The 23427-nt window shown below is 33.5% G+C and overlaps 1 protein-coding gene across 1 annotated transcript; it reads right to left on the bottom strand.

Annotated features, from left to right (window-relative positions):
• Positions 1-1211: 1211 nt before the first annotated feature.
• On the bottom strand, positions 1212-22866 carry LOC148587740 (uncharacterized). The gene is made up of 3 exons (XM_088512791.1): positions 22732-22866; positions 1473-1816; positions 1212-1371 (listed from the first exon to the last, which is right to left on the bottom strand). Exons 1-3 carry the CDS (start codon positions 22864-22866, stop codon positions 1212-1214), a joined length of 639 nt encoding a protein of 212 aa, XP_088368917.1.
• Positions 22867-23427: the final 561 nt, after the last annotated feature.

Here is a 23427-nt window from a genome sequence, read left to right as displayed (position 1 = left end):
AGAGATATGGAGTGTACTTCAGCTTTTTGGTGTTAGTTGGGTTATGCGAGTGTACTTTAGCTTTTTGGTGTTAATTGGGGTATGCCTCGCAGGGTGAGCGGGTATTTTTTTTTTAAACAAAAATTTTAATTAAAAAAACGTTTTTTTATTTTATTTTATTTTTAAAATGATTTTTTATTTAATATACCAAAATTTTTATTTTATTTTTTTGAAAAACGAAACTTTTTATTTTTTGAAATGAATATTTTTATTTTAAAAATTGAATTAAATTTTGTTTTTAAAACGAAAATTTTTATTTTTTGAACGAAAATTTTTATTTAAAAAAGTTATAAAACAAATTTATAAAAAAAGAAGGAAAAATTTTCATTCTGTATAAAAAAAAAACGATTTTTTTTTTCCTTATAAAAATGATTTTGTTTAATTATTAAATTTAGACACCACTTGGATTTTATTTTTTATTTTTAGGTTTAAGTTTTTTCTAGAAGTTTAAGTATTTTTTGTTTTTATTTTACTATGGGTAGTTTCATCGTTGGGGGACATTGATAATTTTTGGTAGTTTGGTGGAGATATTGTTAGTTTAGGAAATACATTGTCTATTAGGTGGTAGTTTGAGAGGGGTATGTAGACTTTACCCAAAAATAATTTATAACGTTACTCCGTAACATTGTACTGATCCGAATCCTAGGTTGTACACCTAGTAATTGATTAGGCATTCCTCGGATTGAGCTGTTTTTTTTTTAAAAGAAAATATAATGCTTACAAACTTAATATTTATATCAATAATGATTTACCTCGGAAAGTTGTTGGAAGTTGCCGGCTATTTTTTGTGATTGCTCATTTTCTGTACGAGATAAGCACTAAAAAAATAATTTTAGAAAAAATTCGTTGAAAATGTTTTCCAACCGTCAAAACAAAAAGAGCCTAGAAGGAACTAAAATTCCCTGAATTCGGAATTTGGCTAGGGAGTGAAATAGGAGTGCAGGACTGCAGGACCCACCTACCAGAAACAACTGATCAGCAGAAATTTTAGGAGATCCCCAGGCATTTAAAAATTTTATCTACATTTTAAGAACAGTGCTGCATCATGAATCAAATTGAGACCAATGGATACATATATAATATTTGGCTTTACACGGGTTTAAAAAATTTATAACATTCTAAATATGATGATGGATCTTAGGTCACTGGCTTCAAGATGTTTCCTATGCTGCTTAAATACAATCTGTTTTAGCATTAACATCAGAGATCAAGATCTTGGCTTTTATGTTCTTCCTTCTTGATTGCTGAGCCTGATATACTTGAGAGATCAAATCAATCATAAAACTATCAGACTCCTCCCCATATGGGAAGGCCAAGATGTACAGACAGAATCTGATCATGAGAGAATGCTTCACCAGGTTCCAGATTACAATGAGAAGAACTTGTGTTTTGGATTTTAAAACTCACATGACATGCTCAGAGAGAGGTTTTACTGTACTTTAGACCTCTTCCGTGCCAAATAGCGTTCTTTTGCTGCAGCCACAGCATCTCCACTTCTCTTATGATGGTTAGTCTTTGGCTCTTCTGAGGATGGTTGTTCACCTGAAGTTTTTTCTTCAATTGAAGTGTTGGTAACTGGCATTGCATCTGAGGACATGAAGCTTCTAGGCAGAGTGGAAGTTTCACCTCCATGTTTTTCTTCCACAACGGAAGCCTCCAAAAGTGGATTTGAGTTATCCGATGTCTGACCTTTTTCTGATGTATCAATGGAGCCTTTTTCTTCAAGCTTCTCTAGCTCCCTTGACTCCGGTTGTCTCTCAGCCTTCCTTGACTCAACCTGCTTCTCTGGTTTCCTCAACTCAGCATTATTCGCACCAAAAGTGACATTTTTTTCGAAGGTTGAAGTGAAAATCGCTCAAGTCCTTTGTAACCTTTAAATCAGCCCAAAAATAAATTATCAGTATATGTTTTTCTCAAGAATACCAAGAAACAAAAAAGTATGTATATATAAAGATGTTTTAAAGACATTTAATTTAGTATCGTCATCTACAAAATTATAAAACCAGAAACCTGCCTAAAGCCGCCTGATTAGATCACATATAAGGTTAACATGCCAATAGTACTGGAGCCACTAAGCCAAACCAACCTGCCACATCAAGGTAACACCAACATGCGCCACCCTCACTCTCATGCTTACTGCCCAGGACCTTCCCCGCTGATTATGTCACACAACCCAATCCTAGCCTGTCTAGACCATGTCTGGCCTGAACCTAATGATACAGAGGCTCCATCTCTTAATGGTTAGCTGAAAGCCTATGAACTGACATTTACAATTGAAAACATTCAGGAATTATATACCACCCCAAGGATAAAGTTAACAAATAGGATTAAGATACCCTCGTGGAATTACATCATAAAATATAATGTCAGTGAGCCAGTTGAAGAATTTTTGGAAAAAGATGAACAGAAAACCCTTCCTATAATGCAGTTATAATCAAAGTAAGTGTGTGATGTGACATGTACAGTTAGTGTATGAGTGTCAAACGAGAGCTATCTGGTATTAATTGATTGGTCTACTATTTCATGCCGTTAGTCAATTAGATGGTACATTGAAAGAGAGCCTATTTAAAACCAAAGGAAAAGGATCTAATTATTGAAATTAAAAACCTAGAGACTAAATTAAATCGTATGAAAACCTACGGATTAAATTTGGTTTTTCCGTAGGTTTTTTAAAGCTTCTTGGATAGGGTTTGATGATTAAGGACTTGAGAATGGATAGATTACCAAAGAAAAAAAAAATTGAATCTATGTGTAGAACAGAAGGTAAAGAGTTTTCTCTCTAGAAAAAATTGCTAAAGAGAGAAGCCAAGATGAACGTTCTTTTTCTTTTTCTTTCAAAATCTCAATATATCTTTTTTTTTTTTTAGGCGTGACCATCAGGGTTCCCACCCGTTGTGGAATGTTCGATTTGAGCCATAACTACTGTCTGGGAAGGAGAGTCCGTCACCACAATCTCACCAAAGTGCAAGCCATTGAGATCTTAAGATCTCAATCTTAAATCTTAATTTAAGATCTCAATATATTATGGAAAATCACTTTTAATTCAACAAAACATTATCTTTATTTTTTTATTTTTGATAGTTAGCAAAACCCACAGATTATTCATGATTGATATACCTCAAAAGTTTAAGAAAACTACTGGAAATCTCTTTGAATTTGACAAATTACATAAAAGACTTTATCTAAGCATATTCTCAATCATTTTCCTATATAGACTAGGATTCCTAATTAAAAAGAAAAAGAATTACTAAAAAGAGCAGGAAACTACTAAAACAAATTAGAAAAAGACTCTAAAAGTTAAAATAAAACTCCTTAGCCTTTCGTACAGCCCATTCCAGAAAATCTAAGGTTTATCAGATTATCCCTACTTAAGTAAAACTTAATTAAAACTGAAGCAAGTTTCCAACCTAAAGTAGCTTATGAAGGTAGCCAATTAGGTCCCACATCAAAACTAGACCATTTTTTCCATTTTTTTTTTTTAATCTTTGATCTAGTTTACTTTTTGCTGACTGCATCATTCTACCATGGTTGGTGAAAACTCAACCTAGACATTGGAATCCAACTACTAACACCCATATGCCATCTGCCTAAATGAAAAAAATGAAAACATAATAAATAAAAATAAATAAATAAAAAATAAAAATCTAAAGTACAACGAACAGAATAAAAAATAATTAACATAAGTCACAAGACGACGCAAGAATTAGATGCATAAATTAAACTAGCAATCTTCAGTTCATCATATGCAAAAGTAATACAAAACAAGCAACGTGATCATTATTGTCAATCAAAACTGAAGTTAGATCACAACAAGACTTGAAAAAAGTTAGACATACATCCTCCTTTGCTTCCCGAAGTTCACACAAACGTTCTTACTCCTGCCACTTTGCATGCTTTGCAAGTTTCTTTTTGTAAGCATGCGTGACAAATTTGTCATTGTCTGCATAGAGGTGGTCATCTTGGCTTCTCTCTTTAGCATTTTTTCGCTCAAACACTACCTCACGGTATTGCTCACGTTCTTTTGCTTTTTCTTTCAAAATCTCAATATATCTTCTTCTTCTTTTTTTTTTCTTTTTTTTTTTTTTTCAAGCAAAAGGATGGGAAATGGTGACCAGTGTAATTTCTCTCCTTGGGCGTGACCATCGGGGTTCTCACCCGTTGTGAAATGTTTGGTTTAAGCCATAGCTACTATCTGGGAAGACGAGTCTGTCACCAACACCCCACCAAAGCGCAAGCCAATAAAGCCCCTTCTTAGTAGCATGTGGTTCATGCAACTACTATCGCAAGCGAATTCGAACAAGCGACCACTAAGAAGAAAGGAGGGGACTTGACCGTTAAATTAAATAATTATCTAGTAGATTAACGATCTCAATCTTAATTTAAGATCTCAATCTACTATGGAAAATCACTTTTAATCCAGCAAAACATTATCTTTATTTATTTATTTTTGATAGTTAGCAGAACCCATAGATTATTCATGATTGATCCCAATTCCCGTGATCTCGACCTCCACTTTGTTATACAAATAGGAAAAAATACAGAAAACAAAAATGCTCCTAACGTGTGTTACAAAGTTACTTTCCTTAAGAAAATATTTGCCTCCACCAGAACTGGTATGCAATAGGGTTACAACAATTTTTCTACAGGATACAGTAGAGTCCTGAAACTTGTGTGTTATAACTGCGTTCTACACAAACGAAGTTAAAACCCAAAAATACCCTCAAATTTTCTATTCCAATCAGAGACAAAAAGAAAATAATATATTCAAATTTCAAAAACAAATAAGGATATAAAGAGAATTATATTCTCAGAGATTAATCAATTATCTCTTAAAACAGATCAGATAATTTCAAAATTTGAAATTAAACTGCTATTTTTGAATTTCAAAAATAAACTGCTATTAAACTGCTGTAAACTGATAATCCAACTGACACTTAAATCTGACCGTTCGATTAAATAATTATCTAGTAGATCTCAATCGTTAATTATTTAACGATCTCAATCTTAATTTAAGATCTCAATATATCTTGACTGCAACAGAAACGAGCATGTTGATCAGTTACAACCACTATTTAATTACTTCTTCTTTTTTTTGTTGGCAAGCACAACGACCATTTAACCACATCAATGAAGAACAAGAAATTTAAAAATAATTGCTGCAATTTACTTTTTCAGAATTAAAAACAAATGCTCCAATTTCTCAACATACAAAATAATAACGAATAAAAAAAAAGGTCAAAAGCGCTGAAAAAAGAGGGTGTCATATGCCCATAACTAACTACCAAGTTTTCTAACTAAAAGTGAATCCATATTTAGAAACTTGAAGATGTTGACTTTCTTAGCTACTGAAATTTAAATATTAACATGAGAAAAAAAAAAGAAATTTATTCGGAAAAGGCTCTTTGAGACATGAAACAAGATGTTGCTACATGAGACTAAATTCCATTCACCGACTAAGTATCTCTTTAGTGTTTGATCACATGGTGTTGAGACAAGTAAAGAGGTGAGACTTTTCCTACTGAAACCTCAAATATAAAGGTCTTTCACTTTTTAAAGAAGAAAAACATGGTTTCATATGACATATATGGTAAGATTCACAAGTCATATGACACCGGACTTCATGAAAGCTAAAAGCTAAAATGTGTGCAAGGGTATGGAGTTGCAATTTGCGATAAATCAGCCCACAAAAAAAAAAAAAAAAAAAGGCAGAGGGGCGTAACCCTAATACACAAGACATATACAAAGAATGGACTAAAAGCAAAAAGAAGAACAAAAACCCACAAATTGAGGCATAGTAGAAAATTGAGAAACATTAAACACTCCTACCCAATTGAGAAGGTCTTAACAAACATCCTTTTGAGCTCGTTTGTCTTCTCATGATTTTCAAAACATCGTGTATTCTGCTCTCTCCAAATAGTCCACATTAAGCATAGTGGGGCTATTCTCCACACATCCTTAACTAAATGATTGCCTCTTTGACATCGCCAACACACTAACAAATCTACCACCCTTCCAGGCATGACCCATGGGACCTCAAATAGAGATTTCTTAGATAAAATTATAGAAAATCACTTTTAATTCAGCAAAACATTATCTTTATTTATTTATTTATTTTTGATAGTTAGCAGAACCCATAGATTATTCATGATTGATCCAGATTCCCGTGATCTCGACGTCCACTCTGTTATACAAATAGGGAAAAATACAAAAAACGAAAATGCTCATAAGGTGTATTACAAAGTCACTTTCCTTAAAAAAATATTTGCTCCCACTAGAATTGGTATGCAACAGGGTTACAACAAATTTTTTTCCAGGATACAATGGAGTCCAGAAACTTCTGTGTTATAACTGCGTTCTACACAAACGAAGTTAAAACCCTAAAATACCCTCAGATTTTCTATTCCAATAAGAGACAAAAAGAAAATAATATATTCAAATTTCAAAAACAGATAAGGATATAAAGAGAATTATATTCTCAGAGATTAATCAATTATCTCTTAAAACAGATCAGATAATTTCAAATTTCGAAATTAAACTGCTGTTTTTGAATTTCAAAAATAAACTGCTATTAAATTGCTGTAAACTGATAATCCAACTGGCACTTAAATCTGACTGTTAGATTAAATAATTATCTAGTAGATCTCAATCGTTAATTATTTAACGATCTCAATCTTAAGATCTCAATATATCTTGATTGCAACAAAAACGAGCATGTTGATCAGTTACAACCTCTATTTAATTACTTTTTTTTTTGGCAAGTACGACCATTTAACCACATCTATGAAGAACAAGAAATTTAAAAATAATTGTTCCAATTTATTTTTTCAGAATTAAAAACAAATGCTCCAATTTCTCAACATACAAAATAATAACGAATAAAAAAAGGTCAAAAGCGCTAAAAAAAGAGTGTCATATGCCCATAACTAACTACCAAGTTTTCTAACTAAAAGTGAAGCCATATTTAGTAACTTGAAGATGTTGACTTTCTTAGCTATTGAAGTTTAAATATTAACATGAGAAAAACAAAGAAATTTATTCGGAAAAAGCTCTTTGAGACATGAAACAAAATGTTGCTACACGAGAATAAAGTCCATTCACCGACTAAAGTATCTCTTCAGTGTTTGATCACATGGTGTTGAGACAAGTAAAGTGGTGAGACTTTTCCTACTGAAACCTCAAATATAAAGGTCGTTCACTTCTTAAAGAAGAAAACATGGTTTCATATGACACAAATTAAGGTTCGAAACATTAAGATCAAACTACCCTCAGTTACAAAAGAAGTAAAACAAAGTAGTGGGACTTCGTGGAAGCTAAAAGCTAAAACGTGTGCAAAGGTATGAAGTTGCAATTTGCGTTAAATCAGCAAAAAATAAATAAATAAATAAATTCTGACCATTGAAGAAGTTGATAATGATAAATTAGCTTTAAATCAGCCATCATAAAATTTATCACATTACCTTTAAAAGTTGATAACGATAAATTAGCTTTTGAATATCCTTACTATATTTTTTTTGATAAATAATTGATTCATTGAAAAACGCATAAGGGCATAACCCTAGTACACAAGACATATACAAAAAAGGGACTAAAAGCGAAAAGAAGAACAAAAACCTACAAATTGAGGCATAGAAAAAACTGGGAAACATTAAACTCTCCTACCCAATTGAGAAGGGTCTTAACAAACATGTTTTTGAGCTCGTGCATCTTCTCATGATTTTCAAAACATCATGCATTCCGCTCTCTCCAAATAGTCTACATTAAGCATAGTGGGGCCATTCTCCACACATCCTTAACTAAACAATTGCCTCTTTGACATCGCCAACACACTACCAAATCTACCATCCCTCAAGGCATGACCAATGTAACCTTAAGGAGAGATTTCTTAGATAATATTATGGAAAATCATTTTTCATTCAGCAAAACATTATTTTTATTTATTTATTTTTGATAGTTAGCAGAACCCATAGATTATTCATGATTGATCCAGATTCTTGTGATCTCGACCTCCACTCTGTTATACAAATAAGGAAAAATATAGAAAACGAAAATGCTCCTAACATGTGTTGCAAAGTCACTTTCTTTAAAAAAATATTTGCCCCCACCATAATTGGGATGCAACAGGGTTACAGTAAATTTTTCTCCAGGATAAGCTTAGAAACTTCTGTGTTATGACTGTGTTATGCACAAACGAAGTTAAAACCCGAAAATACCCTCATATTTTCTATTCAAATTAGAGACAAAAAGAAAATAATATATTCAAATTTCAAAAACAAATAAAGATATAAGGAGAATTATATTCTCAAAGATTAATCAATTATCTCTTAAAACAAATCAGATAATTTCAAATTTCAAAATTAAACTGCTGTTTTTGAATTTCGAAAATAAACTGCTATTAAACTGTTGTAAACTGATAATCTAATTGACACTTAATTTTGACCGTTAGATTAAATAATTATCTAATAGATCTCAATCGTTAATTATTTAACGATCTCAATCTTAATTTAAGATCTCAATCTTAAATCTTAATTATTTAATCTCAATCGGTAGATTAAACAGTCTAATAGATTCAACCACTAGATCGAACGATCTTTATCGTCCAAGTGCGCCACTAGCGCCCTACAGCCTACGCCATGTGCGCGCTTGCTTGTGTGCGTCCGGTGCTTCGCACTGTACTATAGCATGCACTAGGGTGTACCCTAACATAGCTCATTTAATAGCTTGAATTAGTTAGGCCTTATAAATGCCAACAAAATCTTCACACTTTCCAATGTGAGACAATCTTCATTCAATGCTCTTTAAAGCCTTCCATTTAAAACATTCCCAAGACACAAAATAATATATAATATATATATATATATATATATATATATATATATATATATATATATATTGAAAATATTTCAACACTCCTTTCTTTTAGAGGGAAGAAAATGCCATTTGGTCCGAAGACCATTAGCTAATCCATAACATTGTTACCTTCTCTAATTCTATACTATCTAAATGATTGTTACCTCTCATCAATTATTATGAACCAATCAAACTTCTTCTTCAATGGTCTCATTCAAAATCATGGATTTGTTCATTAAATATAAATTACATTGGGACAATTTTTTTTTCTTTAATTGGTAAGTTATACACACACTCGGTGGAAATGAACCCATGCTCTCACCCTCCACCTTACTATAAAGGGAAGAAGTACCATTTGAGCTAAAGCTCATTCGTAACTTCTTTGTGAGAGGGAATTGTGTTATGTAATCGCTCATTTTCAATAGCCAATTATCTTACACAAATATTATGCTTTCACAGTCCCAAGCTTGATAATTGATACAACTATAGTTTCAACATACTCATCTAAAAGTAAATTACATTAAGACAGATTTTAACACTTCCCTAATGATGCAAAGTACATTTTCTTCAAGGTTGATTTCCAAATGTCAATGGTATAAATGCATACAGTCAAGCAAAAAAAAAAAAAACATACTGTAAATTCTATAAACAGCACCTCTTCAGCTGCTATAGGGGAAGGAGGCAGAGAGAGAGATATAAATAAAACAAAGATGTAACAACAGAAAAAGAAGTACGTGTGGTGGTAACCTGAAGAGCTTGGATGCTCAACAACCTCTAAGTAGAAAACAATCATTTAGAAAGGAAGAAGCCTCACGTAAGCCCATTTTCCTTTTCTTTTATTTTATTGTATAGGCAAGACTTGTACCTAAGACCTATCCTAATCTTAGGGGTGGACAGATTAACCGGTTACCGATTATCGGCCGTGTACCGGTTTCGACCGAACCGATATTAACTGTAACCGATATACCGATATCCTTAGTGGTTAAATTTTTTTATACCGGTATGCTTATCGGTTCGGTTAGAAATTTCATATCGGTTAACCGTTTAACCGATATAAACCGTTAAGTATGGATGCCAAAACGACATAGTTTTGGGATTGTATATATACCTATGTAATCTTATCTTAATTTGAGTTTGGGTAGGTTTGATTTTTTTCTTTCAGTAATGGCATTGGATGTGATTTATTTGCATTTGGTGAAAGCATTTTTTATTAACTAGTTTTGTTAATCTAATTAGCATTCATTATGTTAATTAGTCCATTTGCTATGGAAAAATGTATTTTATAATATAAAAAAAAGTTGTGGTGGATCAATATAAAAAAACTTCAATTTTTATCCTAAAAAACAAATATTTAGGTCCCAATAAAAAGTATCTGAGCCCTAAACAGCTCATTTTTAATAGGTTATTTTAGCCCAACAAAAAGTATTTGGGCTCTCAAAAGTTAAAAAAAACTCATTTTTGACCCAACAAAATAAATCAATATAAAGCACACGGTTAAATCGGTTAACCGGTTTAACCGAACCATTTAACCGTGTACCATTATAACCGATAATTTCGGTTAAAATTCTTATTGGTTCGGTATCGGTTAATAAACCATTTAACCGAAAATTATCAGTTAATAACCGATAAGAGCCAAAACCAGACCGTTTTGACCGATACCCAGGCCTACCTAACCCCTAACACTTCAAGCATCCTCATTATTTCAACTAGAAAATCCCAGTTCCTTAACCTAGCTAAAGAAATTTGAAAAACGCTTAACATGAAAAATATCACAATTTATGCAGAATTAACGGATATTTAAAAATAAGCAAACAATCACCAAATTATGAACAATCACACACAAGGATTTTGGTGGCGAAGATGAAGCATTTTAGAAAACGATCTAAAATTAAACCTATCCGAGACAGCCAAACCCAGGAAATCACTATTAAAAGATGTTCAGAGATTACAGACACTATGAACACTTACAAGCCGATGCAAGACCTTGACTCTTTAAGATCGACAAGCCTCCAACTCATCTCCTCACTCACAATCTTTTTTAACGTGATTCTCCTTTACCGGACCTTTCCGGTAGACTTCAATTAAGCACAATGAAACTAACACAAAATCCTCTACGAGGAATAATAAGGCTCATGACAATTGATCGCTCAAGCACAGCCTCTCACGAACTCTAGGGTTCTCAAATTCATGTTTCTCTCTTCTATAAAGTTGTATTTATATCACATACAACACCCTAGACCTAGGCCCACATAAAACATACATTTTTGGCATAATTTCTATGAGGTGTCCGGACAGGGTTAGTGCCTGTCTGGACAGCAAGCTTCGAAGACGCATTTCGGCACTTTCGGGAAATGCTGTTTGGATAGGGTGAGGGGCTGTCCAGACAAGGCCTGCAAAGGGAGAAAATAGCTTTCTAGAAATACTGTCCAGGCAGGGAGAGAACCTGATGAGAATGCAAAATGTTAAACTTTTCTCCCTTAATGTTTAGTCTTTTATACTTATTTGGTGCCTAAATGTACTCATTATTCTTTTATTTTGATTTAAGATGCAAATGGAGGCATTAAATGCAAAAGAAAGCTAATTGGGCGGTTTTGGACAGTTTCGACATCGCTTCGTAATCTGGGCCTAACTCTCTCATCCAAGCTCCGATTAAGATGATTCAAGATTCTATGGAACACCAAGAAAAAGTTCTACAACTTTCATGTTTTGAGTTTTGAGAGATACTAACCACATCAAGGTCGAAATTGGGCTTGAAGTTGCGGCATCTACACTGTTGACGTTCTGGAATGTTCCTTAGCATGCAAATCTAATATATGGATCTGATGTAGTTATTTGCGGAAGTTTTGATCTGGTGCACGAAAATTCCAGCTGCAAATACCACCTTCCTAGTTATATTAATACTTTATTTTATTTTTAATATTTTCCTTAATTATTCAAATTTGGACATTGTTATTTTAGGATAATATTTAGAATATTTTTTTAGGAGATTTTGGAAGCTTCTAGTATAGGGCATAAACGTGTATAAAGAGGGGAATCATCAGACTAGAAGAGCATCTTCTCCCCTCTTCTCTAACTTCTCCTTTGAGTTTTAATCATGGCCTTGCGTGGCTAAACTTTCATAATTGGTCGAAGGAAACGGAAGCCTCGGAATCAATAAAACTGTGAGATCTAATTTGTTTTTATTGTACAATTTATGCTTTGAGTATTAGATGTTCTTCTGTGCCTATTTTTATGATTGTCACGTTTAATTACTAGGAGGCCTACTAGTTTATTATTCGTTGCAATCTACTGCTAGGTTAGACATCAAATCCGTAATTGTTTGATCCCTTTAATTTGTGAAGCAACTAAGATTTAATGATTTACTGCGTCAGAAATTATTAAATCTTAGGAAGAACGTTCGACGAAATTAAATGCAACCGCTTGTGCTTGTGTTGTTTAGCTTCATCGATCTCTCTAATTCTTAAAGCTGCTACTAGATTAAACCCTTAGCGCTTGTCTTGGGTTGTTTAGTAGTTAAGGTTAATTAGATCGTTTGTTTTCTAATTAATTGCGACTAAGGAGAGATAGGAAAATAGTTCCAACGGTGAATATTCAAAGTATGAATTGATATATATTTGCATCGATGATCAGTTGTAAAATTCCGATGGTGGATGTTGACTTAGACCAATGTTTGTTCTTTTGATTGATTTCAATATTTTAATTTGAATTGTTTCTTAGTTATTCTTCTTAAAATTGTTTTCGTTATACTAAAACCCCCCATCCTTGTTCACGTAGCATAAAATTAGGCTAAATACTCTCCGTGGGATCGACCCTTACACGCACTACTACATGTATTTTTAGAAGTATAGGTTTTATTTTTGGGTGCCTACGACAGCACACCAGAACTTGTCCAGACAGCCTTGGCAGGGACTCGAACTAGACTCAAACTTGATGCTTTCAGACTTCCTTTTATCACCGAATTCACCAAACAACAAGAACTAATAAACTCCTCCTTTGGCAATTTAGTGACAAAACCAATATGCCGAGCCATGCTATCATCTCCTCATATTTACTTCCCCTTTTTGTCATAGAATGAAAAAAGGTCTCCATGGTTCCTGAAACACTCACAAGAAAACATCAATGCATATGTGGAACAAGAATAAACGAAAATGCATGAAGAATGCGGCAAGATCATGAAGACACGCAACCAAAAACTTCCCCTCAAACTATGACTCATTTATCAACAAGAAACTAGAAAAGAAAAACATGTTTCTCCCCCTCAAAAGTCAAATGAATACACATGATACACACATCAAAGACTCATGTATTTCAGCAATGAATATCCCAAACATGTTCCAAATATGCAAAATATACATGAGACTAGAAATGACTAGAAACTCTTATTGCTTAACCCAAGCAAAGAAAAATGTTTCATTCAACCTATGCTTGTGTGCTGTGTGTAAGCCATTCAATGAGAAAAATTACCAACTTACAAAATGAGGAGAAAGTTTCAAAAAAAAAAAAAAAATTGCACAAGTTTGACACAGTGAAATAGATTCCATATAGAACATGATCTTTTGATTTTTGCTTCACTATATTGCTTTTTTTTTTTTTTTTTCTCTTGGGAAAAATGCACTTTACCTCCTTGAAGTTTCAGGTGTTTTTCAATTTAAACCTTAAAGTTTAAAAATTGGCAATGAACCCCCCTAATGTTTCAAAAAATTTTAATTTAAATCTTCCGTTACTAATTTCCGTTAAATTGGACAGAAATTATAAATAATAATAATAATAATAATAAATAATAAAAAAAAAAAAGCCTGAAGGTAATTACGTAATTTCATTGATTTTCGTCCACTTTGACTGAAATTAGTAACAGAAGGTTTAAAGTAAAAATTTTTGAAACATTAGGGGAGTACATTGTCAATTTTTAAATTTTGGAGTTCAAATTGAAAAACACCTGAAACTTCAGAGGGGTAAAATGGATTTTTCCCTTTTCGCTTTGAGAAAGTGTCCTTAAACAATTGGTGTTTATCATAAAAGAGAAAGCAAAAATTTTTAAGCCCTAGATTCAACTAGCATATGGTAAATTTGAAAAATATAACTAGTCAAACACCTCATATAGTTACCTAACAGACCTTACACTTAAAGTTTGGGACCCCCCCAAAGTTGACAGTGTTTTTCAATTTGAACACCAAAGTTTCAATTTTTACAATCCACCCCCACAAAGTTCCCATTTTTTTCAATTCGACCAATATTATCCCAAAGTTTCTATATTGCCCATAATTTTTATTTTTTACGAAAAAAATAAATAAATTTGGGGATGCAAAAATGGCCAGATGGCTAAAGGGTTGGCTACGGCCACCCCGAATTGTTTTTTTTTTAAAAAAAAAATAAAAAAAATTAGGGGCAATATGGGAAGTTTTGGATACAATTGGTCAAATTGCAAAAATTTGAAACTTTGGGGGAGTAGATTGCAAAAATTAAAATTTTGGTGTTCGAATTAAAAAACGCTGTCAACTTTGGGGAGGTAAACTGTAATTTTCTCTTAAAGTTAGAAATAGTCTCAAATTAAGCTTACATGTGCACAAGAGAAAATCACAGGCAAAATGTATCACATGCTTTAGGTAACCACAAAAACAAGTCTATTGACACAAATTTTCATCTCATGCATATTAAGAACATTCCAAAATGTAAGGAATTAAATCCATGAAAGCAACAAGAGAAATTAATGGACTATCTAGGTGCATAAGACAAAAGAAAGAAAGAAAAAAAAGAAAAAAAAACAAGTAAAGAAAAATATTTTTGTCTTTTTGAAATTTTTCGCAAATGAAATGCACACAAAATGAAAACACATGGAAAACAAATAAAAACAAAAATGCATTGCAAAAAGAAAACAACATGCTCTACGATATGCAAAGATATGTAATAAAATCAATTCTAGAGATGTTATTGACTCACCTAACATAAGGTGAGATCACTGCCACTCATCCTCAAAAGGTGAATGATATCATCCTTCCTAACCTACACTTGAGAAATCTTAGGTCTAGACTTATGAATTTGTTCATACTTATCTAGCTTAGATAACATTTCTCTCATCATCAAGACCAAACCCTCACTTTCATTTTTAGGTACATGAAGTTTCAAATTAAAACAGTTTGGTCGAATGTGACCAATTTTTCCACAGTGATGACATGTATGGACAAACCTTTGAGAATGTAGTTTCCTAGGAGGATGCATGACTCTAGATTTAGGGTAAGATGCATGAGGCTCAATGTAGATTTTCTTTCCTCTCTTACCCTGAGGAGTCGGAGCAATTGCCTACTTTCTTCACTTGAAGATTCTTCTACTTTCACTGATTTAACAAAAACAGTCTTTGAAGTAGAAGCAAGGTTAAAAGACAAAGAATAAGTTTTATCAAATCCTAGGCCAGATCTGTCACTAGAATGCTTTTGAATATGCAACATTTGATCAAGTTTTTCACTAGAGAATTTACTCAAGTGATTTCTAGATGCAATCAGATCATTTTGAAGGAATTTATTTTTAGCAATTAACACATGATTTTCAGATTTGAGAGTATTGTAAACAGCATGTTGTTATGCCAAATACCTACCTAAATTAATAGGAAAAAATTTGGTACGTTTTACTTGCAAGTGCACAAAATCAAAACGATAGTATAGCAAGCAAATACGAGATCATTTCCATGAGGATTAATAAATTATGCTTATAATGTATTTTCTTATTTAATTAACAGTTTTAAAATAATTGTCACTAATTGAATTAACATAAATAAATAAAATAAAAGATTAACTAAACTAAAAAGGATTAGGGTTTTAAAATCCATCACTAACCATACTCAAATAAGATTAACAATATGCCAATATTCTAATTATTTCTAGATATTCAATGTTTGTCAACCTAAGAGCATGGTATCTACTCCTTAAGCTATTGATTTCCCTAAACGGCGAACTAGACATAGTATCTACTCTAGGTCTTTTATTCCTCAAAGGATTTAGCATGATATCTACTAAGTTGTTCGTTAAGGAAGTATAGATCTATGGAAATCGCCAATCACACAAGGCCTAGAACATGGTATTTACTCCCGGTTCCCCATGTTGATTAGCCCAAGAACCTGTGATGGGATTCTTTTGTCACTTTATTAAGCCTAAGACTCGGTCATCATAATTGACTTAAATAACATAAATCCAAACACATGTATATGGTAATCAGACACACACAAGACACACACATATGAAGAATTCAAGTAAACATGAATTAATCAAATTAAATACCCAAAATATAATTGTGGCAAATACGCCAATATTGTAATCCTAAACAAACATGATTAGGGCTTCAAACTAGCCCTAATTAAAGTACTAACTACATAACAAAAATAAAAGGGGAGGAGAAGAAAAACTCAAACTCTTCTTGATCTAACCTTCAGTTCTTTTTCAGAGCTTGTGTCTGCTTCTCCACCATTGAATCTGTAGAATAGAGGGTCTATTTATAGAGCATAGAAAAGACCTAGAAGCCCTAGTAATCCTAGGAAATTCGGAGGTTTATCTCTTAGTTCAATTAGGATAAATCCAAGTACAAATCGGAATAGGATTCGTCTAGATTTGCGTTCTTATATTACGGGACAATTTTGGCATAACATACATCTGAAATAGGAAAATCCTATTTCGTAATGATTTGTAGCATTTTGAGTTAGCTTTCGAGAGCCGCTTGTTTCACCTCAATCCAATACTTGAGCAGAAAGTTATGGTCAAAATACTGAAACATGTGCAGAATCCAAATTTGAATCAAATCTGATTTTTACTCCAATTAGAGAAATTCCGAATTAATTATTTTATTGATTTAATTAAACTTAACCACATCATATAGGTCCTCTATTATGATTGGTTATGCTTAACCACATCTTCTAGATCTTCTCCAATTGTGCTTTAAGCCCAAAGCTTCCAACTTTTTCCCAAATTGCCTTTTAAGCTTGTAACTTTTCTAGAAACCTATAAAAAGACAAAAAAACACAAAAAGAAAACAAAACATCACAAAATAACAAAAGTAAGAGATTAACAAATGTAAATTAATTGGCTAAAATATGTGAATCACTCAAAGATTTCAACAAATTATCTCATTCAAGCTCATGATTCTTAACATCCTCAACAATTTTCAGGTTAGTATTTCTAAGCACAATTTTTTTTTTTTTCCATCAAATTGTCGAAGGAGTTTTGAAGATCACTAACCCTATTTGATTCATTATTAGAAGCAGACTGAACACATGCATGGCAGCTGTGGTTTGTTCTCACACAACGTTGTCCCACTCACAAGGAAGCCATATCATGGTATGACGAGTGCATGTTGCGCTACTCAGGCCGCAACATATTTAGCACCATCCTGAATTTTCAATGGGGAACCTCTATAACGTTTCAAACGAAGCAAGGGCTCAATTCAATAACCAACTCTTGAGCTTGTTGCAAAGCCTAAGATATGGAGCTGCAGCAGTTGGTTCTTTCGTAAGTTTGCAGTAGGACATGCTGCAGCACTAAATTTTAATACCTTCTATGCAATTGTGCAGCTGATTTGTCTGAGCAAGGCTGTAATTATTGCTTGAGTAGGGCTTTTGGAAATTTCCGGAAGTATATGCTAGAATAGGATTATCTCCGGTCCAAATGGATTGGAGAATATCTAGTTCATGGCTATAATTTTTTCTTAGAAATCCTAAAGCCACAAATAGGACATCTGTTCACTAACTAAAAATAATAATAAAATATTATTTTAAATTTAAATAAAAATAAAAAACAAAATAATAAAATATTAAAGGGTAGCCAAACCACCCCAGTTTGGGGCTAGGGTAGCTTCGGCCACCCCATAGCCCTTGGAGGGCCACCTCCAAGGGCCAAATCTTAAAAAAAAAATAATAATAATAATAATAATAATAATAATTCGTTTGGCCCTTGGGGGTGGCCTCGACCGCCCCAGACGGCTGGTCTGGGGTAGCCGAAGCTAGCCCCAGGCCCAACAAGGGTGGTCCGGCCACCCCCAAGGGCCAAATCGAAATAATAATAATAATAATAATTTACTTAGCCCTTGGGTGTGGCCGGACCAGTTCAGCCACCCCCATGGCCCTTGGGAGTGGCCAGACCACTCCCAAGGGCCAAACGATTTTTTTTATTTTTTATTTTTTTATTTTTTTTAGACTTGGCCCTTGGGAGTGGCCTCCCAAGGGCCATGGGTTGGCTTCGGCCACCCCAGACCACCACCCAATGGAGTGGCCAACCACCTCTTAAAATTTTAATATTTTATTATTTGATTTTTATTTAAATCTAAAATAATATTTTATTATTATTTTTAGTTAGTGGATAGGTATCCTATTTGTACCTCCATGAACTGAATATTCTCCAGTCCATTTTGAATTGGAAAGGATCCTATTCCTATTATGCTAGGGAGAAAGGTGGTAGAGTTAATAGGCCTAGCTGTAATTTTAGGCATGGGATCTACGCCTTCTACGACCCCACAGCTGAAGCACCACCACCATCGCCGCCAACTTCAAGTACCGCCTCCTGCTAGCTTGCAAGCTAGCTGTTTCTTGAATTTGTTTGTTATTTTCCTGATCATACTTTTTAAAAAATAAATAAATAAATAAATAAATTTTTACGTTATTATTTCTTGTTGTTTGTCCGACTGGGATATTAGAGTTCCTTAACTTTTAAGTGCATAATTTGTTGAGTTTCAAAACAAATGTTAATTATATATGGTAGCTAGCTCTTTCTATGTATTCCACCGCTTAAATTTAAATTCAACCCCCATAATTAATATAGTTTAATGTGAACAAATATATATTTCTTTTGATAAGTCTTTAAAAAAAAAAAATTTGATAAGATCTCCGACACAAATATATATTTCTAATCTTCGCAGGTAAAGGGAGTCACAAATCTCTAACTACAATCATTATAGTTGGGCTTGCTGTTGTGGTAATAGCCATCTTCATCTGTTTTATAGTGAAGAAGCGAAGGGAGAAACCAAGTATAGAAATTGGTTCGCATTTATTTGTGATGAAAAGAGTTAGAAGTTGAATTATCAGTGTTCGAATTATCAATGTTCAAATAATCACAAAAAATAAAAACAATCACACGATTTTGGTAATGAACAGGAAACTTTTTAGAAAACAATCTAAAAGTAAAACCTCTTCGGGGCAACCAAACCCAGAAAATCGCTATCAAAAGATGTTCAGAAATTACAAACACTAAGAACACTTACAAACCGATGGAAGACTTTGACTCTGTAAGATCGAAAAGCCTCCAACTCGTCTCCTCGCTCACAATCTTCTTCAATGTAATTCTCCTTTACCGGATTTTTCCGATAGATTTCTCTCAGTACAGCCTCTCATGAAACCTAGCCTCTAATTTCGTACATCTCTCTTAAATGAGATGTATAATCACACACCAAAACCCTAAACACCGACACACGTAAAATCACATTTTGGGGCGTAACACGGTTTCTCGGATAGGTTAGTGGGCTGTTTGGACAGGGCCTTGCAGATGATAGAAACTAAGTTTCTAGAACTACTGTCCAGTCCGGATAGGCCATGCAGTGGGTGAAACCTGCATTTTGAAAATGTTGTCCGACCTTGATCAACAACTCCGATCAATGAGCGTTTGTAGTCCAACTGAGCTGAAACTTTGTGAGGATGTTCATGAAACGAGAATTTTCATTGTGAACGATGGAGATTGGATTATGAGCATTTTATATCAATGTTTGAGCCTGTGGACAGGAGCCTCTCCATTTTAGAACCGAATTAAGCCAACTAAAATACTAATAAACTCCCCCTTTGGCAATTCGATGACAAAGCCAATATGCCGAGACATCTCATCATCTCTCCATCTTTACTCCTTTTTTGTCACAGAATGACAAAAAGTTCATGTTTCCTTAAACACTTCACAAGATACATCAAGGCATATGTGAAACAGGAATAACATAAGAAAAACTCATGATCACATTTAAACGAAAAATGCATGAAGTTAAATGCAGATCATGGAGGCACATCAACACAAACTCCCCCTCAATGTATAACTCATTTATCACCAAAAAAAAAAAAAAAGGTTTCCTTCCTTAAAAGTCAAATGAACACACATGATACACACATCAATGACTCATGTATTTCACATGAGACTAGAATTTGTAAGAAACTCATATTGCTTAACCCAAGCAAAGAAAAATGTTCCATTCAACCCATGCTTGTGTGGTGTGTGAGTAAGCCATTCAAAGAGAAAAATTATAACTTACAAAATGAGGAGAAAGATTCACCACCATGAGGTTTTGACAAGTATATCAAATCAAAAGTCAAACCTTATCATACTAGGGCTTAGCCACTCTCATCCTATACATTTCTCTTTGTAAAACAAATTGCACAAATTTGACACAGTAAAATAAATTATTTTTGGATTGTGATCTTTTAATTTTATTTGTTTCACTATTTTGTTTCTTTTTCTCTATGAGAAAGTGCCCTTAAACCGTTGGTGCTGATCACAAAAGATAAAGCAGAAATTTATAAGCCCTAAGTTTAACTAGCGATATGGTCAATTTGAAAAAATATGACTAGTCAAAAACCTCATATGATTACCTAATAAACCTCACAAATAAAGTTAAGCAAAACCTCAATTTAAGTTTAAATGTGCACAAGAAATAGAACATGGGCAAAACGTACCACATAAGTTCAGGCTTTAGGTAACCACAAGAACAAGTCAAATGAACAAATTTTATCTCATGTATATTAAAAACATTCCAAGATGCAAGGAATTAAATCCACGAAAGCAACATGAAAAATTAATGGATTATCTAGGTGCATAAGACAAAAAAGAGAAAAGAAAAAGAACCAACAACTTTTTGAAATTTTTCAAAAAAAAAAAATGCAAACAAACTCGATGCAAAAAAGAAAAATAAATAACAAAACAAAGCATAAGACAACAACATGCTCTAGGATATTCAACCGAATGCATGACAACCAATCCTAAGCATGTGGGTAACTCACCTAACATAAGGATGATACCATTCACCACCATTATGACCAAACTCACCTAACTTGAGAAATCTTAGGTCTAGACTTATGGTTTTGCTCAAACTTATCTAACTTAGATAGTACTTCTCTCATCATTATGACCAAACCCTCACTTTCTTTCCTAGAATATGAATTTTCATTTATATGCATATGAGGTTTCAAATTAAAACATTGAGGTTGAATGTGATCCATTTTTCCGCAGTGATGACATGTAGGGACAAACCTTTAATAAGGTAATTTCTTAGGAGGATACAAGACTCTAGGCTTAAGGTAAGATGTATGAAGCTCAATGAAAATTTTCTTACATTTCTTACCTTAAAGAGTCAAAGCAACTGCTTGCTTTCCTTCACTTGAAGATTCTTCTACTTTCATTGGCTTAACAAAAACAGTCTTTGAAGTAGAAGCATGATTAGAAGACAAAGATATAGTTTTATCAAATCCTAAACCAGATCTGTCACTAGAACGCTTCTAAACATGCAACATTTTATTTAGCTTTTCACTAGAGAAGTGAGTTCTAGATTCAATCAGATCATTTTGAAGAGATTTATTCTTAACAATTAACACATGGTTTTTAGATTTGAAAGTATTGCACACAGCATGCGAATCACTCAAAGATTTCAACAAATTATCCATTTCAAGCTCAAGATTCTTAACATCCTTAACAATTTTCAAGTTAGTAATTGAAAAACACTTAACAGGGAACATATCACAGTTTATGCAGAATTAACGTATATCTTAAAATAAGCAAACAATCACACACAAGGATTTTAGTGACAAAGAGAAAGCCTTTTAGAAAACGATTTAAAAGTAAAACCACTCTGAAGCAACAAAACTAAGGAAATCACTATGAAAACATGTTCAGAGATTATAGAAACTATGAACACTTACAAACCGATGCAAGACCTTGACTTTTTAAAATCAACAAGCCTCCAACTCGTCTCCTCACTCACAATTTTCTTCAACATGATTATCCTTTACCGGACTATTTCGGTAGACTTCAATTAAGCACAATGAAACTAACACAAAATCCTCTACGAGGAATAATAAGGCTCACGACAATTGATCACTCAAGCACAGCCTTTTATGAACTCTAGGGTTCTAAAATCTGTGTTTCTCTCTTCTATAAAGTTGTATTTATATCACATACAACACCTTAGACCTAGGCCCACATAAAACAGACGTTTTCGGCATAATTTCTACTAGGTGTCCGGACAGGGTTAGTGCTAGTCTAGACAACAAGCTTCGAAGACGCATTTCAGCACTTTCGAAAAATGCTGTCCGGACAAGGTGAGGGACTGTCCAGACAGGGCCGACAATGGGAGAAAATAGCAATCTAGAAATGTTGTCCGAACAGGGAGAGAACTTGTCCGGACAGCCTTGGTAGGGACTCAAACTAAATGCTTTGAAACTTCCTTTTATCATCGAATTTGCCAAACAACAAGAACTAACAAAATTGATGCTTAAAGTTTCAACATCCAAAAAGATATCTTCCATCCCTCCCTATCTTTTCCAAGTCAGTGCCAAACTGCAATCCTTAATTAAGTACCACGCTGCTCTTAAAAATGTATGAAACATTCAAAGTTGGGTTACATGCCCTGTTGCTATAGAAGTGTATTAAAACTGAGCACAAAATATAAGAAAAATGGAGGGTGCCTCTCAAGCTTCAGAATATACCAAACTTTTACGCTCTTTGAAAGATAAAATTTTTACTGTTTCGAGATTAGCTACTTGATTGATTACCAGACCTTCTGACCATAAACCATTCAATTATGCTCTATAAAAGTACTTGCACAGAGTGAAGGAATAAGACATACCTTTCTCTCTTCACGGTCTTGCACTCGAGGCCGAACAGCTTTCTCTTTCAATTCATCATAAACTCCATCATAATCAAAAACCGTGGGACGCTCTTCCAAAGCTTTCTTCCGCTGCACCTCAATCTTCAAAAGCATAAATTCAAAAAAATAAAAAAGTCAAACCAATAAAAACAACATTACAAAGAAATCAAAACCCAATTGGGCATTGACTTGAGAGACTTGTTCTTGCTAGCCTGCCGAGAAATATCCCTTTCCAAATCATCTTCATCCTCATCATTAAATCCAAAAGGAGGAGGCCGGTGCGGCTTTGATGACTGTTGCTGCTTCTACTTTTGTGCTAACAGCCTCGGGTTCAACCTGTACCCTAACTTGTTCATTTCACTTTATCCTATCTCTCCCTCTCAAATATTGAACCAAAAATCTGTTCAAACCATTATCATAAACCAAGTTTTCTCTTATATAATCAATGTAATAATCTCTACTAAGATCAGCTTAACCAATTTCAACAATTGACAATTAATTATGAAATCTACTAAGAATAGAAAATTTTCAAGAATTAAACAAACCTTTCAAAGGAAAAGCTTGACGAGTAAAAATAATCTATGATTCTGACCAAAAAGACAAACCTAGATTGACGAATATTGGCAAATTCTGTAAAATGAAGGGTAAAACCATGAACAAATTATGAACAGAGAG

This window comes from Corylus avellana, chromosome 2 (genome assembly GCF_965113065.1).
Source record: "Corylus avellana chromosome 2, dhCorAvel1.hap1.2, whole genome shotgun sequence".
Lineage (NCBI taxonomy): Eukaryota > Viridiplantae > Streptophyta > Magnoliopsida > Fagales > Betulaceae > Corylus > Corylus avellana.
This window is presented reverse-complemented; position numbering and strand designations above follow the sequence as displayed.